Here is a 16,215-nt window from a genome sequence, read left to right as displayed (position 1 = left end):
GAACTGACTTAGCTCTTTTGAAGAAACCAACAGGTAGCTCTGCTCTTGTGGAGTTTGTGTCCACCTTAAGATACAGTTCAAGGGCTTTGGGACTGACTTTAAGGTTGAAATAACATTTAAAGTATGAGGTATGAGGTAATAAAGCACTAAAACCAGAAGCTAACTTGCGCCTCATGGTTTTAAAAAATTTCATCAGGGTGTTTGGCAGATATCACATGAGAAGACTGAGTAGAAACCACAATGGAGGAACATTTCCTTTTTTGTTCGGACACATGAGAAATAAGTAATTTCTTTACAGTGAAACCACAATCGTACAGAGGATTAGTGCGGGTTTCATCTCTCTTAAAGTTAGCTTTGGGGACAGAGTAAGGAGCGTTATCATTGGTTTGGCGAGGCTCATCATCAATAAATGCTTGACGTCAATGCCAGCAACCCTCACTGATTACTACGATGATGACGATGATGATGATGATGATGATGATGATGATGAGGGGGGAACAATGGGAGACGGTGGGTTTCTGACTGACAATAACCATGTGCTGCGGTGAGTGCTGGCTGCCAGCGGCATGACTCAGAGGCTTATGTATATCCTATTCTTCCCTTGAGACGGGGGGTCTGGACGTGGGCTCAGATACTGACGGTCCACGGAAACACAAACACACACACACACAGAAACCGGTTCCCTGAACTCACCGCCAACCACCACTGCTATTCTCATATCTCTGACTTCAGTGCTGCAGAATTTGGAAGAGAAAACAGCAGCGACTTCCGCAGTGCAGATACCACCCGGCAGACCTACCAGTTACAAGTATTAGAAAATAATTGAAGTAAGTCCATGGGTCAGGGTAACACTGGGAGGTCTACACCTATATTGTTGTTAATTGGCCTTTGTCTCTTCCTGATTAAATTGGCAGAAAATTATCTTCAACTCAGTTGGTCTTTTCCTTATCCTGTTTGAGACTTTGAAGTGCTTACATCTCATCATTTGTTGGCCTTTGCCTCATCGAAATCAGGAATATCTTGCCCCATTGACCACAAATATGTGGCGCAAATCAAGTTTTGAAATTTGAAATTTTTTCAGTAAATAATGAATCAAATCAATCCCAACACAGATTATCTGATGGTATTGGCAAATAATTTACATTTCCTTCAAAACTTTGTGAAGTTTTCCTGCAGAGCCATTCTGCTGATGGTATATTGTGACAGTGAATGCGTCTGACCGTGTCTTTCTCTGCTCCAAAATGAACACACACAGTTCAGCAGCTCATTTTCCCTCTGAAGATGTCAAACACAAAGCAACAGGGACTGAGAATGTGCCGAGTAACAACCACCGCAGTCTTTTCCTCTTGTGGTCGGTCCTCAGCAGCTCGATGACCACCCCCCCCCCTCCTCTGGACCTGGCAGCATTCAGTGTGTTGCTCGGGGACACTTCAGTAGCAGGATGATTGCAAACACAGGGAGTTATTTGGTTGAGGACGGTCCATGACCGACAATGCTTCTGAGCTTTCTTTGAAATGCTGAAGAAACAGAAGAACCCTCTCTGATACTAGCACTAGCTACTTATTTACTGGAGTCAGAGGAAATCCTGCAGCCCACAGCGGCCAGAATCCAAACTTGGTTCTGCTATCTGACTGTAATGCTTTGTACCAGCCGTGTCATTAACTCTCTCTTTCATGTGCATTTTGAAAGCAGAAGTAAGATCATGTGGGACGTCCGCCATCTTTTCCTTTTGGACCGCTGAGTCATTATTCATCAGCGTGCAGGCTGACAGAAATGAAAGGAAATTATTGAGCCTCACTTTGGATAGTCTGAAGTGCACAGCTTAGACAAGCAGGGAAAAAGCAGATGCAAAGCCACAGATGCTCTTTGGTTTGGCTCAGTTGCTTGAGTTTAATACTGATAGTTCTTGAACAGCTTTGAACATACCGTACAATAATTTCAAGTCACAGAAACCACAGATTATTACTCTGTCAACTGCTACAACTCACTAATAAAGTAGCACTTCAGATTGGCAATAATAAATACATCTACAAAGGTCATTCACAGTACACATTATTTATGCACAGAAAACAGTGCAGATTAATTTACGTTTCTCTGTCATGTCTTTCTGAAACTACCTTGTCTTTTGTTGGCTTTTGCATCCTCCTGATTATAACTGATAGAAAATCTATTTTTATCCTTTTTGAAGCCTAATCAAAATTGGAAGATAACAGTGTCTCTTGTATTGCAAAAAATGGAACATAACTACCTTGTCTTCTGTTGGTCTTTGCCCCCTATTCCAAATGGTTGAACACTACCTAGTCAATCATGATTTAACATAATTGGAAGATAACTACCCTGAGTGAGTTCCTGATTGAAACTATTGGGATTTTTGTTGGTATGTGCTTGTGCCTAATAAATTACAGGTTTACCCAATGGCTTTGTAAACAAACAGCCAAAACGCAGTCAAAGTTTAACATTTTCGCTTTGGTAAATGGAGACCTAAAGTGGTGCTGAACCCGACAGAATGGAAAACTTCCCATTCAACTTTATGGTGAGTGTTCTGCTGGAACACTCTGCTTCTTCATCACTTATAACTACAGATCCTCTAAATGTTGGAGACAGTGTGGGACAATCCTTCATCACCAGATATTCTACTCTCGTTCATTAACAACTTTCTCACATGAGGGTAATAAAATTCAAGTCAAGTGTTTCCTAGTATTATCCCGTCTATGTGATCATGTTTGGATATAATGCAGCTCAGCATTCAAGTTCAGTTCATATTCAGTTTTATTCACACGTGTATTTTCTTTTTCTTTCTCCATTTTGTTGTGCTTTGCTTTGATTGTTTCTTCTCTTGGGAAAATCTCCACTATTGCTGCTCAAGACCAAAAACGCCAGCTTCTGTTGAGCCAGGAAGAGATTTCTGTCCACACGTGACAGAGACCATGGAGGGTTGCAGCTCGATTCAGTTTCAGTGTGGAAATGGTACAAATGAGAGAGCCACCTCTGCAGTGCACTGCAGGAGAACATAGGAAAGAGATCTTTTCTGTCTCTTAGAGCATGTTTCGTCATTCCCAAGGAAAATGTCCCTGCATCTTTCTGGTTTGGCACAGCTGTCTTAATTCTATGCTTGTAGATCTTTCAGGACACGAGAGCACTTAAATCAAAGCCCAATCAGGGCATACAGTCAGACTGCTGCTTTACAGTTTCATTTAGATTGTTGGAAATCATGCAGTAAGAAAAATGAAGCAGTGTGAACACAGCATTATTTTTACCACTGTTAAAAAACTGATGAAGAAGAAGCACCGTGACATCACACGACGTAAAAACCAGCTACAGTCGAGTGTGTCTACAGAGAATCTGATCCAGAGCAGAGCGCCTGAAGCTCAGCTCATTTTGGCTTCGGATGGCTTTCATTACTTCAGCTTCCAAACCTCGATTGCCCGCCCGGCACCTCCCCCCACCCCCTGAACCCCTAAACAGTTCCTGGTGTGTGCATCTGGAGCGTTAGCCCGGCATTAGCTTGCTAATTGATCTGCTGAAGGGCCACGGCGGCCGGCGGCCAACACGACGCTGGATGGAAGTACATGTGGCGTTAAGAAAGGACTTTTGTTCTCGGGGGCCCCCGTGCTCTCGTTCCCCCTGCGGAAAAAGTGAGATGGGGGGTGGAGGAGGTTTCACAGTGACCTTTTCTCCTCCAACTAAAAACCAGCCTCTGTTCCTCCCTCCGTCACCCTGTCACACACTCTGAGAATCAATAAATAATCGGCGTGAGTAGAAATGTCAAAGAGAGCCAAAGTGTGGCCGTAAAGAGAGCCGTTCTGAATGTGGCCTCATTTACAAAACCTTCAGCTGGAAACTGTATCGTGTTTGTGAAACACTTAAAACAATGTAGTGTGCAGGTCAGGAAACAAACTAGTTGATGCTTTTGTAAAGACACCACTTAAACATGCACACAGAGAACAGTGCAATGTAAACATTCAAACTTCCGTAAACAATTTTTTTTAATAATCGGATAATAATAGCATCACTCAGTATTTGAACATAAGAAATGTAGATGATGTTAGGATCTTACAGTCCAGATAATAAGATCAGTTCGAAGACAAAAAAGGCTTCCGGAGCCCTACTTACACCATGTTTTAAAGTGAAAACACAAACATTTCTTTTAACGTCATGCAAAAAGGGCCTCTTTAAAATGCTGAAAGCTTTTCTTGATTTGAAGAACAGAAAAGAGCATGGATCCTGTCAGAAATAATAGTGCATAACTTCTCTTCAAGAGAGTGCACGTGGCTGCATGAGCAGAGTTCTGACTGTGTGAAGACGTAAAAACACTGAAAACAGAATGAGCTGAAATAGGGCAATAGCTCAGCAAATATATTTTTAATTTCCAGGTGGCAGCAGCGACCTAGAAAGTTATTCTTCAGCTGAGCTGTTTGTTGAATTGTAACTCAGTGTTCAAATAATTCCACCATTCACAGCTTTTCTACAGATAAGTGGAGCAAAAAAAAAAATAAATAAAAAAAAAAGAGGTTGCTAAAGAACCTTGGCTACTGTGTGTCTCGGGGTATCATATGAAGTGTACAGAGTTGATAATTATTACTATCCGTATTTAAAAGTGAAAAATTTAATGCTGAATGAACTGTATCACTGCTTTTGTCATTCTCCTGTTGGTTCAAGGATCATTTGTGCAGCCAGTAAATGGACAAGTGAACTTTTAAACATTAAAAAATAAAGTCGCAGACGTACCCTGGAGGCAGCGGTCTCTCCCAGGTGGTGGTTTTGGTGTTGTGGTCGACGTAGTAAACTCTCCCATGAGGCAGCACCCTCTGCTCCCAGCTACACAAACACAATTCAGATCAACCAATAAAAAACGAATCCAGAAAATAATGGAATCTTCTGTCCCCTGAAATGGAAAAGATCATGTCTGTAACAGGGTGGACATTCAGCACAAAAAGCATGATGAATATATTTGAGCTTATAAATGGCCATGTTATTTTATTGTGTTTAAATTTGTATTAAATGAAAAACAAAACGGGCAAAAGGGCAACGGGCTGGATAAATATGGATTTGAATATTGTTGAATGTGTGATTCATTTTGTATATTTTATATTCTTTGCATTGTAAATGACGACCCGAAAGTTACCTGCGCGCGTTCTTTAAATGCATCCTCTTGACTGTCGTCGGTTTGTTTGACACTGCCGCCAGGCAGCCGCTGCTGCTGGCAGCTTCACTTGGAGTTTGCATTCCTTGGAGAGCGCAGCGTGGTAAATCGGTGAACTTATAATTCTGAAACGTTTAATATTATCATCTGATTGCACTGTGAAATGTTGATTTAAAATGTTTATCTCTTTTTTTTTGTCTGTATACATGTTTTTAATAAACAGTTTCACGGTGTCGCAAGGAACGCATCTTGAGTGGAATAAAGAAATCCTTGCGCATCAGTATGAGCTCACGCCTGATCTATCCAGGGTCTGCTAAAGAGCTGAAAGGATAAAATCTTAAATTTCATGTGTTTTACTCGTGACATTGCCCTGACCTCCTCACAGTCCAAAACCAAGAGCTTGCGATTGACCGTCTTTCTCTCTGTGTTTGAACCATGATGGAAGTGTGAGGGCTTTCTGTCTGTGACACCATGTATGAGTTGGGTCATGTTCAACGAAAGGTGGTAATAAAAAAATAATCAAAATAATAATAAAATTAATAAAATTAATTGACGTGAGATGTTTCATTTACAAAATGTAAATGACAAAAAGGAGATCATTAATTTGACTCCTATACAGTATTGCAGCTGAATGCATGAAGGTGAGTTTATGAAACTCTTGTATTTGCTCATTTTCTTGTCTGTACAGCGCTGGTTTCCAGCAGTTTATAAAAGTAAGAAAGAAAGCAAAAAGTGGTACTTTCTGTTGTCTTTTCTCATGGTCTTCTTGTTTGCAATGAGGTTAAACATCTAGACCCCCATATTGCTGCTGATTAGATGATACAGATGGTACAGATTTAAAGCTGTGTGTTCTATTTTTTACTCTAACTGACCCACCTCTGGAGGTCTTGAAGAAAAAGCAACATGCACAGACTTAGGCACCATTTACACAACAATTTTTCATGTAAAAATGCATGATTTTGTACGTTTTTGTTTGACTAACGTTTCCAGCAGAAATGCTGAAAACGATGCAGTTTGCATGGAGTTGTTGCTGTTGCAGTTTTTGTGATGAAATCAAGCACATGTTCAGAGAACAATACGCTATAAACCATAGCAACAGGAGAACACGGACAATGTATGGACAGACCACCAAGTTGAATTGTTATTGGGGAGTCTCTCGACTGTAAAACTACCAAATCACAGGAGAACAGGCACTGGGAGTCATGACACTCTGGAGACAAGCACTGTTCCAGCTGTCTATCTATTCACACATGTGCAGAGGAACTGCTGCATGTTCAGCAGTCGAAGTGTTTTCAAAAAATGTTCCCCTGTCCACACAGAGAATGATTTGGAGCATTTTCAAAAAGCTCCAAGTTGTGAGCTGCTTTCAAACAGGTGTATTTTCAGCTGATGAAGTCAAGCTGAATGCCGGTGAAAGCAGAGCCTCGATTACTTGCAGTTACTTGGTTACTGTGGCTTCTTCTTGTTATCTTGTTACATAAAGTTTCCATGGTTAATTTGTAATAATGGGATTGAAATACAAGGACTCAATGCTACGAGTAAAGGGTAAGAAAAGGAAGAAATCCATCCAAATAGGATTCTGTATTTATTCATGAGTATTGATTGACTTCCAGAATGGAAAAATATATATTAATATGTACATACAAATAAAATATGCTGGCAGTGATGCAAAGAAAACTGCAATATAAGATGTAATATGTTAAGTAATTCATATGAAGATCAGCCAATATATATGCTGGATGGGAAACAAAAAGGAAATTAGAAATTTTATGAAGGGTGGATGATCCAATTTCCTGAAATAATGACCTGGTTCTTAGTTTGCATCATCAAGGCTCCAATGTAACAGCAAAATCCAACATGAATGAATGTTTACTTTCAATAACAATCATGTTGTACAGTCAGTAGTGTGAGAAACGCTCTGTAATCATGGGCGTGTCCCTCTGAATGAAGCTGGAATATTCTGCAGAGTTTGGAAGTTAAATGTGTGACTCCTGGAAAAAGCTGTGATTTTAAAGGTGAAAACTGACAAAAAGCACTTTCTACTACTTCTGTCAGACAATTAAAGAAGTGGAAAAAAGTGTGAGAGAAACCAAAGTTGCGATTTTCTTTTTGCCAAATTTACAGCTCTTTGCGGCGGCTCCCCTGGAGTTTGTGGGATTGCGGTGGGAGGCCCTCACCCGGACAGTCGGAGGTGCCGTGGCGTGTCGACTCTTACCCTGCCGGGAGCGACTCCGAGGCCGACTCGGTGCCGCTGTTGCCGGCCAGCTCGGTACCGGAGGCGCTGTTGGTTCCAGGTTCAGCCGGTGCTGTTGGGCCGAGGGCCTCCTGACCCGGGGAGGGGCTGCCCCCACCGCTGCTGCTGCTCGAGGCCGGGGTCCGTCCGGACGGAGAGGACGGAGGCGGGGTTTGTCGGGCCACGCCTCCACGACTGTTCTCCAGCCCATTGGATGTCAGCTCCACTTTATCTGAGAGACGAGGGGGTGATGAAAGGAGGTCATCCTGGAGAACAATCAATCTCCAGTCTCCATGACTACTGAGGATGATGTTTCCATGACAACATGTTCCCACAATAACATGTTTCCATAATTACACGTGGTCATGACTGAGGATAATGACATGTTTCCATGACGATATGCTTCCATACATGTCTCCATGACTACTGAGGATGATGTTTCCATGTTTCCATGACAACTTATGACATGTTTCTAAGATAACATGTTTCCATGACTACGGAGCAGTCTAGTACTTCGTCATGTGTATAATAAGTTAGGTAAGCTCCGACTTTATTCTTAAATTTTCAATGAAAATGTGGCCACTCTGGATCAGCTGTAGTACCTGCGTTGTTTCCAGGGCTGCCGTGGCTCTTGGAGGACCGGCGGCGTCCGGACGATCCTGGCCCAGAAGCCAGCTCTTCTGTCAGCTCCCCGTTGGTCAGAGATGAGCCTCTGGAGCAGCCCGGGGACTCACCCTGCGAACCCCCCACTGAGTGCCTGTTGTTCCTGTAAACAGGAGGAGAGATGAAGGGAAGGAGAGCAGAGGACAGGACAAAAGAAAGATGAGGAAGGAGACTTGTCCATTTTTGATGACATAGAACAAATCGTGTTCAGCTAACATCCAGATTATAGAGCATTTTTGGCTCCTCAATATTGCTCATTATATCATTAAAGTAGTTCTCAGCAGAAAGTTCTGCAGTTGTTCTGTAATAAAACATATCTGCACAGAACTCTGGAAACATGATCCCGATTCCTGTTGGAGTCCAGTATTGAGATGTTGACGGTTTCTCCATGACAGCGGCGGTTTGAGCGCCTGGCTGAACTGAGGTTGATCTCCCCCCCCATAGAGTTTTGGGGGAAATACCAGCCGACCCCACGCACCCCCCGCCACAGAGCTTTGAACGGAGTGCAGCCCACCGCCCCAAACCGCACTCAGAGGGGGAAAACAACACATTGGGGCTTCGGGCTCGGGCCTCTTTCACTTTCTCCCGCCTCCATTTATTTTCATTACAATTATGCCGTCGTGGGTTTGGGATTTTCATACGAGCGCGCACCAAACAGTATGTTAGAAAAAGGTTACGCAAGTTTATTATTGCGCTATTATTCTTATTATGATACCGCAGCGTCTGCAGGAGTTTGGAGAGCAGCCGCTTAAACAACTTGAGCTGTTTTTCTGTGAAAGGTTGTGACCTCTTCAACAGATCCTCACAAATACGTTCATTTTCTGAAGAGGCGGGACATGCGAGACCACTACTGTGACAGTCGCACGCTGTCATGGAGAAATTTCTTTTGTTCCGAGAGTACGTAAAGTCTAACATTCAGCCTGTAAACTGCAGCACAGAGTTTAACTCTCAGTGTGTGGGAAGTGACAGCTCTCGTTCATGTAAGATATTTAATTCATGTGGTTTTGGTATTTTGTTGGTGAAAAAGTTTTTGGCCCTGTTTGAGTTTTAAGTGTCTGTTAATGCAACTATAGTGCTTCGAGCCAATGAAAAAGGTCTCCCCTTTTTTTAAATGCTTAGATTCCAAAATGCACATTTCAAAACAGTTTTACATCCAAACTGTGTCAGCTGTTGCCAGTTACATAAAAATACCGTTTGCTCTGTATTCGTACACCCTCAAATGGACTAAACACGTAAAACCTACTTCGATGGTGACATTGGTAAAACAAAGGTGTAAATACATGGAATATATCTATTCTAGGATATATTCCTTTCTTTTTTTCAAAAAATTCAATATAAGTTCAACACTAAAGGTAAAGAGGACTGAAATTCAAATAAAAATGGCAAAAGAATCAAGAGCCTCTTGGGGACTCTGCCTAATCTGCCCCCTCCTGTAAATTGGTGTGTATTCATGTGCATCTTTGTGTGTGCATTCGAACCTGTTGTGCAACCCGGCTGAACTGGGAGTCTCCTCACTCTGCGTCCTCCTCAGGTTCGGTCGTTCTGACTGAAGAATCTCTGCGAGCACAACACATAAACACAAACAGTGAGTTAGTGACAGAAAAAGGAACAAGGTGACTTCAAAGTAGATCAGAGGAACATTGACAGAGGAACTCTTGATCATTTTTATATTATTAACCAGAAAGTAAAGTAGCAAAGTAACATTTCCACTTCTTGGGAATTTCAACATATTGTTGAATGAATGTCGTGTACTACTCCATGAGACTAATTTCTGCTCCAGGTAACTCTTGAATAGCTGTGAACACACATCACAGGACTCCTCTTGTGTGAGTTTTCTCATGAAGACCAAGTTACTTCAGTACCATTTATCCTCATATTTGTAGAACAGAACACTCTACTTTTCTTCATATTTCTTTCGCTTTAGGCTCTATTTATGTGACAATGTAACACAAACAAGTGAAAACACATCATTTTTGTTTTCGTTTCAGCAAAATTTCACATTCACACAGGAACATCCTGAAAACGACGTCCATTTCCACTGCAACGACAGAAACGCTGAAAAAAAAAAATTGTTTTCATGTTGCCAATAGTGGGTGCTGTTAACATTAACAATGGGAGAACAGAAATTCGTATGGACAGATGTCCAAGTTGGATTGTTGTTATCGTGTCAACTGTAATACTAGCAAGTCCAGGAGAATCAAACTAACAACCTCGTGATTGAGAGACAACGGCTCTCCTCACTGAACCACAGCCACCAACAGTGTAGCAAAAAAAAAAAAAAAAAATCACAACCATAACTAAGAGAAGGTGCTCCTTAATGAATATGACACCTATGCCTTCAACTACAGCAAGTTCTGCAAACTACAAAAAAATAAAAATACCAGAAATTCAGACCTATTTATGTATTATTACATTAATGGCTTCAGCAACATGTTGAAAAGATTTTTATATGCTACTTCAATCAACTAATATATGATGATTGGTATGATATGGTGTTAAAAACCAAATGGCCAAAACTAATAAGTTATTGGCCATTTCTGGAGAAAAGTCAGCTTGTTTCCTTCTTATTGAACAATAAAATCAGCTCAGTGGAACACTGTAGCCTCTTCATATTTTCTGCACTAATATCCAGGAAGTAAATTAAAGCAACAAAGCTTAAAGGCTTAATTAGAAAATACCTTTCTACAAATAAATGATAGAATAATTACAGCATGTTAGGCTAAACAGATCCATGACAATAGCATTTGCTTTAAAGCACTTTCTTTTGTGTAAAATGGGTAAACGTGACAAATTTTCTGAAGGTGAGCTTCGGTCCTTTGCTTCCTTGCGAGGATCCATCATCTCTCTGACAGGATAAAGGCAACTGCTCCTCCTCAGTCTGTGAAAAAAACCCAAATCCGTACAGATCTGACACATGTGGCGAGGGAGCAGAGGGAATACAGTTGGCGGTTTAATGGGGGCCATTCACACTTGTTTGTACTGTGTAGTGTGTGTGTGGTGGTATGTGGAGCTGGCAGTGAGGGGGAGAGTGTGTGACTATACGGTTCTGACTGCTAACCACAGGCCTGTAACATGCTTTCCATTAACACTCACTCTCTCCTCAGACACACCAGATCACTGTGTACCCGGAGTTCGGCCTCAACACACACTCTGTTTACCGTGTGTGTACCTGTTTACCTGTGCCAGTAGATAGCTGCGTACGTGTACGTACCCACACACACTCACACACAGGCGCACACACACACACGCACACACAGGGAGTGCTGTTGTGTAGCAATGAAAGAGCTTCTTGTGAGTGGACCTGGTGGATGTAGAGAAAAATAAACAGTGGTCTTGAGGAGAAAGCATTGTGTCATGGCCCCCAACGCCCCCCTCTGAATGAGTACAGGTCTAATTACTGCGTATGTGTGTATGAGACTGTGTGAGTGTACCTACAGAAACATGTCGACAAGGTAACTACAGTGAAAACAACGGTGAACCTTTCACAGGGTGGAGCAGACCCTCCCGGTGCTCGGAGACCACAGAGGACCCGTTTCACTCACCGAATCCCTCACAGATAATGAAGCGGGAATAATGACGTGAAAACACACGATGGATGTAAAAACGGCCAGTGTATGCTGAGTTTGAGTCTTTGGGTACCTTCACTGAGAGCTAACAAACATGTGGCCTGAGGGAACATGCGGCAATCACAAACACCTCAGTCAATGATTGAAGTTGTTCTTCCAAATAACAGTGCTCTTTCTCTTGTCTCCAGTTTACACCAGCTGAGACGACTCTCTCTTTCATTTCTTCATTCCACGGTCAACTGCAGTTTTCAGGTGTTTCAGATGAGTGTAAACAGATGACAACATTTTTAAAAAGTTACCTGAAACAATAAATGCTTACAGTGTACTGTTCTCTGTGTGCATGAGTCTGTGGTTTCATTACAAAAACAGGTAACACTTTACTTGAAGCACCTGGTATAACACATTATAAGAACATTTATAAAGCATTATAATGTCATTATAGAACATGTAGTTATAGTTATAAACACTCAGAAATGATCAAAATGCCAGGACCTAACCCTACTAACCCTAACCTGTATAGTGGGTTATAAAGCTTTGTGATCATTTATGACTACTTATGATGTGTTATATCGGGTGCTTCGAGTAAAGTGTTACCCAAAAACAAGCTCAACAACTTGTGGCCCAACACGGCAACTACATCTTTTTCAGTGTTTCTCACATTTCTGTGTAAATAAACATCCCTTTCAAAATGTTACCTTGTAAACATGAAAGTTTTCTGAAACGAAAATGCAGAAACAACACCTTTTCACATGAAATGCTGTCATGTAACCAGGACTGAAAACTAATCTGAGCCTGTCCTGATGACTGAACCAAGTCCAAACCTCAAGCTGGTCCAATGAGAGAATGAAATCTTTCCCCCATGTAGCTTTTTTAAGTTCTTTTTCACGTCAAGATGATGTTGAATTCACCATCCAAGATCTTTAACTGTCCAAGCGCTTATTAAATCCAAACTTTCCTTCAACATTTGTCCTAAATTTACAACATGAATCACGTCACACGCGCTCTGCTGGTAAATACCCTCACTGTGATAACATCTCTCCTCATGGCTTCACCAGAGCCAAACCCTCCTCTTCCAACATTTGTTTTTGTCCGTACAGAACAAAGTGTGATATGTCCAGGTCAGACAACACTGGATGGTGATCAACATGTGGCTCCTGCTTCGCAGGGACAGGAAGTCGTGAATATGCACAGAGCGTATTTGAGAGTCTGACATTTACAAAGTGTGCCAATTATTCCCAGAAAGCAAACAGTTTTCTGCTCTGGCTTCTGTTTCCCGCCATCTTTCCATACGAAGGCTTGTGTGTGTGTGTGTGTGTGTGTGTGTGTGTGTGTGTGTGTGTGTGTGTGTGTGTGTGTGTGTGTGTGTGTGTGCCTGTGTGTCTGAGTGTGTCTCAGAAAACCTGCCAGAGGAAATGAGTAAAACCTCGGAGCTAACAGAGCTGCGTTCACTATGAGAACAGAGCTCCTTAACACCAGCACAAGGCAACACACACCCACCTTTATAAGCTTCATATATTCAGCGACACACACACACACACACACACACAGACACACACGCACACACAGACACACAAACACACACAGCAATATGAAACGTGTGCACACAGGACAGTATAGACAACTGACTCCATTTGAAACTTTGTTTTATTGTTTTTGGGAGGGCACACTTCAGCTTTATGTTCAGCAACCTCTCCTCCTGCCCACAAAACACACACACACACACACACACACACACACACACACACACACACACACACACAGAATCAACCCCCCCTCCCACCCCTGGAGTCAGGAAAGGAACACCCCCCCCCCCCCCCCCCCCCCCCCCCCCCCCCCCCCGCCCCTCTCCTGGCGTGCACACAGCTCCGGGATCACAGGAGGCGATTGTGCTGCCGAGCTGCAAGCAATGAGACTCAATTACGCAATTCTGAGAAACAAATTAGACAAAAGCACTCCTGATGTTGGTGATTACGAGAGCGCGGCATCTCCAAACAAAGAAAAGTGGCGGGAGGAGGGCTCTGGTCATTGTGTGTTAACCTGTGACCTGCACACATGCTGAATTTAAAACAACAGTTATGAGAGCCTCCAGGTCTCATGCAGTTGTTTTTTCATGTCTTCCATCTTTGCACCAGAGTAGATAGAGACTGAAGGAGAGCTGTGCAGCGTCACACTGATGTAAATATAATTCAGAACTTTTTCCTCTGAGACTTCAACTACAGCTGAAGCACAACAGGGCTGGAAAAACTTATTTTAGGTAAACTGAAGTTACATCAGTCAGTTGGAGGAAGATGCTCTATGATCTGGATGTCATTGAAGTTGCATCATTTCCTACCCCTGCTTCAGTGCCGGATTGTTCAGTTATACTGGTATCTATCTACTGAAGTTAACAGACACTCATTACTGCCGAAAGTCAAGGTATGAATTCAGTGGCTGTTCTTCAAAACACATTTAGTGTTGGATGCTGTTCTGGAGATTGACTTGCTCAGAAACAAACTTCAACCTCTTACTGAGTGAGCAGCAGCAAGACTTTTACATTTAAAGTGTTTATTTTCCATCTTTCTATCCTTGTTGCACACACACACACCTCCTCTTAACCTCTTCACATCTCACAGTCACAAAGAATCACATTTATCCGGCCCATGCTGCGGCGGGCCTCGTCCCTCCCTGCTGGCTCTGTGTTCATTCAGCAGGATACACTGCGGCTCTGTGCAGCGCTCCATGAAAAGCCTGAGTGTGTGTGTGTGTGTGTGTGTGTGTGTGTGTGTGTGTGTGTGTGTGTGTGTGTGTGCAAAGAAGGATGCTTGGACCCAGCCTCAGGTTTAAGAGCAGCTTAAGAACAGTGTATTTTTTTAAACAGCCGTCTCAGAGCTGCTTCCAAAACCATAAAGGAAAGTAAAATGTTAGCGCAGTGCCGAAAAAACAGAAAAAAAAAAAAAAAGAAGAAGAAGCAGCTGTGTACAGAGTCAGGGAGTGTATAGCCAGCGTGGAAATCCTTCCTGCTGAGAGCTGAGAGGTGTGAGCAGCAAACACATGAGGGTGGAGATTAAGTGTCCTTCCTGATAGAAATACTGCGGCTGTACAGTCAGTGAAAGCTGCTGGGATTAAGTTTCTGAGTGTTGCGATGTTGCCGACATGTGATTGTTGGCAGCACGGCAAAACTTTTGATTCAAAAACAAGCTCAGAAAGTCAGTGAAAGTGAATAAATATACATGTAGATGAGTCCGAACTGCTGTCAGGTGTGAGCAAACATGCAACAGAAAACAGGGCGTCTTTTATTCACGTACACTCAGTCCTCCTGGAGCTGCACTCTCTCGCAGGTAAAACCTCTTGCTCATGCGGATCTGTTGGGTTTGCTCTGTAAAAGTGTCTAGAAACGACGATGTTGTAATTGGCACTTCATAAATAAAGCTGAATTGAATTGATATAGGTTAATTTATTTTGCAAAACACAATATACGCACACGAACATGTGTATGTGTGTGTGTGTTTTACATAGGGAAATGGTTTGGTTGCACTATTCAGAAACTTGCAAATTAATCTCAAAAAGCAATGTATAAAAGAATTCTGATAAAATTGTGATTGTGATTATACTAAAAAAAAATCTTAACATGATATTTTTGCCAAATCTCCAACCCCCAATGAGTAGTGGCATATTTCAAAATCTAAAGGTAGTGGTGGTGTCATTAAATGTCACTGGATGACAACAAAACGCAAAATAATATATTAAAAAAAAGTGGGAAAAAGTGTCTAGAAATGACTATGTTGTAATTAGCACTTCATAAATAAAGCTGAATTGAAAATGAAAAAAAAAAAAGATGACAACAGAACGTTGCTACAGTAAAACTCCAGATGCTTAACCATGGGCTAAAAGCTGAGGAACCAATTCAAGAAGGCTCTGGAATCATTGCTGCTATACCCAGATTATCGAAATTTAGAACTAGACATGAAACCATAAAAGTTAGTTCTGTTTCCTCTTTATGACGCATTCTTTGACAGATGAGATGCTGAAAAAAAACAGTCACTTTTCAAGTTGAGAACTACAGAGTATTCAGGGTTGCAGGAGTTAAAAAGCTGTTGCAGGAGATAGAAAGTTCCAGTAAAATGCTGTATTGTTTGTGAGTTGTTTCAGCTGTAGGTACTAGAAAATCATACATATAAAAACCCAAAAGGTTCTCCTTAAATTTTTGATTTTCCACTAAGCAATTACATTTTTGGTTAATAAAAAGATGTTACTTAGTTGTTTTACTTCCTGATTAATAGTGTAGAAAATAGCTACAATGTTCCACTAAGCTGATTTCAGCTGTAATAAAGAGGCTCTTGCGCTGTGTGTCTGATTCAGAGTGAGAGCAGTCCTGGATAAGCACAGACTGAAGTGTGCTCCGAGAGATATAAAATATTTAGCATAATTAATGTTTAGGCACAATATTAGTCAGTGTTGTAAAACATGTTCCTTAATCTGGGGTGTGTCCCTCTGAACGAAGCTGAAATATTCTGCAGAGTCTGGAAGTTAAATGCGTGACTTCTGGAAAAAAGGGGCTTAACTGCTCAGTCAAGCTGCGATTTAAAAGGTGAAAACTGACAAAAACCACTTCCTACTCCTTCTGTCAGACA

The 16,215-nt window shown here is 41.9% G+C and overlaps 1 protein-coding gene across 2 annotated transcripts in view; it reads right to left on the bottom strand.

Annotated features, from left to right (window-relative positions):
• The window catches only part of LOC115391246 (NEDD4-like E3 ubiquitin-protein ligase WWP2), a 51,140-nt gene that overhangs the window by 27,266 nt on the left and 7,659 nt on the right, over positions 1-16,215 (bottom strand). For both annotated transcript variants that reach the window (XM_030095364.1, XM_030095365.1), the window contains exons 6-9: positions 9,518-9,596; positions 7,979-8,142; positions 7,359-7,608; positions 4,729-4,818 (exon numbers count right to left, since the gene is read on the bottom strand). In XM_030095364.1, coding sequence (XP_029951224.1) covers positions 4,729-4,818; positions 7,359-7,608; positions 7,979-8,142; positions 9,518-9,596 — 583 coding nt within the window. The remainder of the gene's footprint in view (positions 1-4,728; positions 4,819-7,358; positions 7,609-7,978; positions 8,143-9,517; positions 9,597-16,215) is intronic.

This window comes from Salarias fasciatus, chromosome 7 (genome assembly GCF_902148845.1).
Source record: "Salarias fasciatus chromosome 7, fSalaFa1.1, whole genome shotgun sequence".
Lineage (NCBI taxonomy): Eukaryota > Metazoa > Chordata > Actinopteri > Blenniiformes > Blenniidae > Salarias > Salarias fasciatus.
This window is presented reverse-complemented; position numbering and strand designations above follow the sequence as displayed.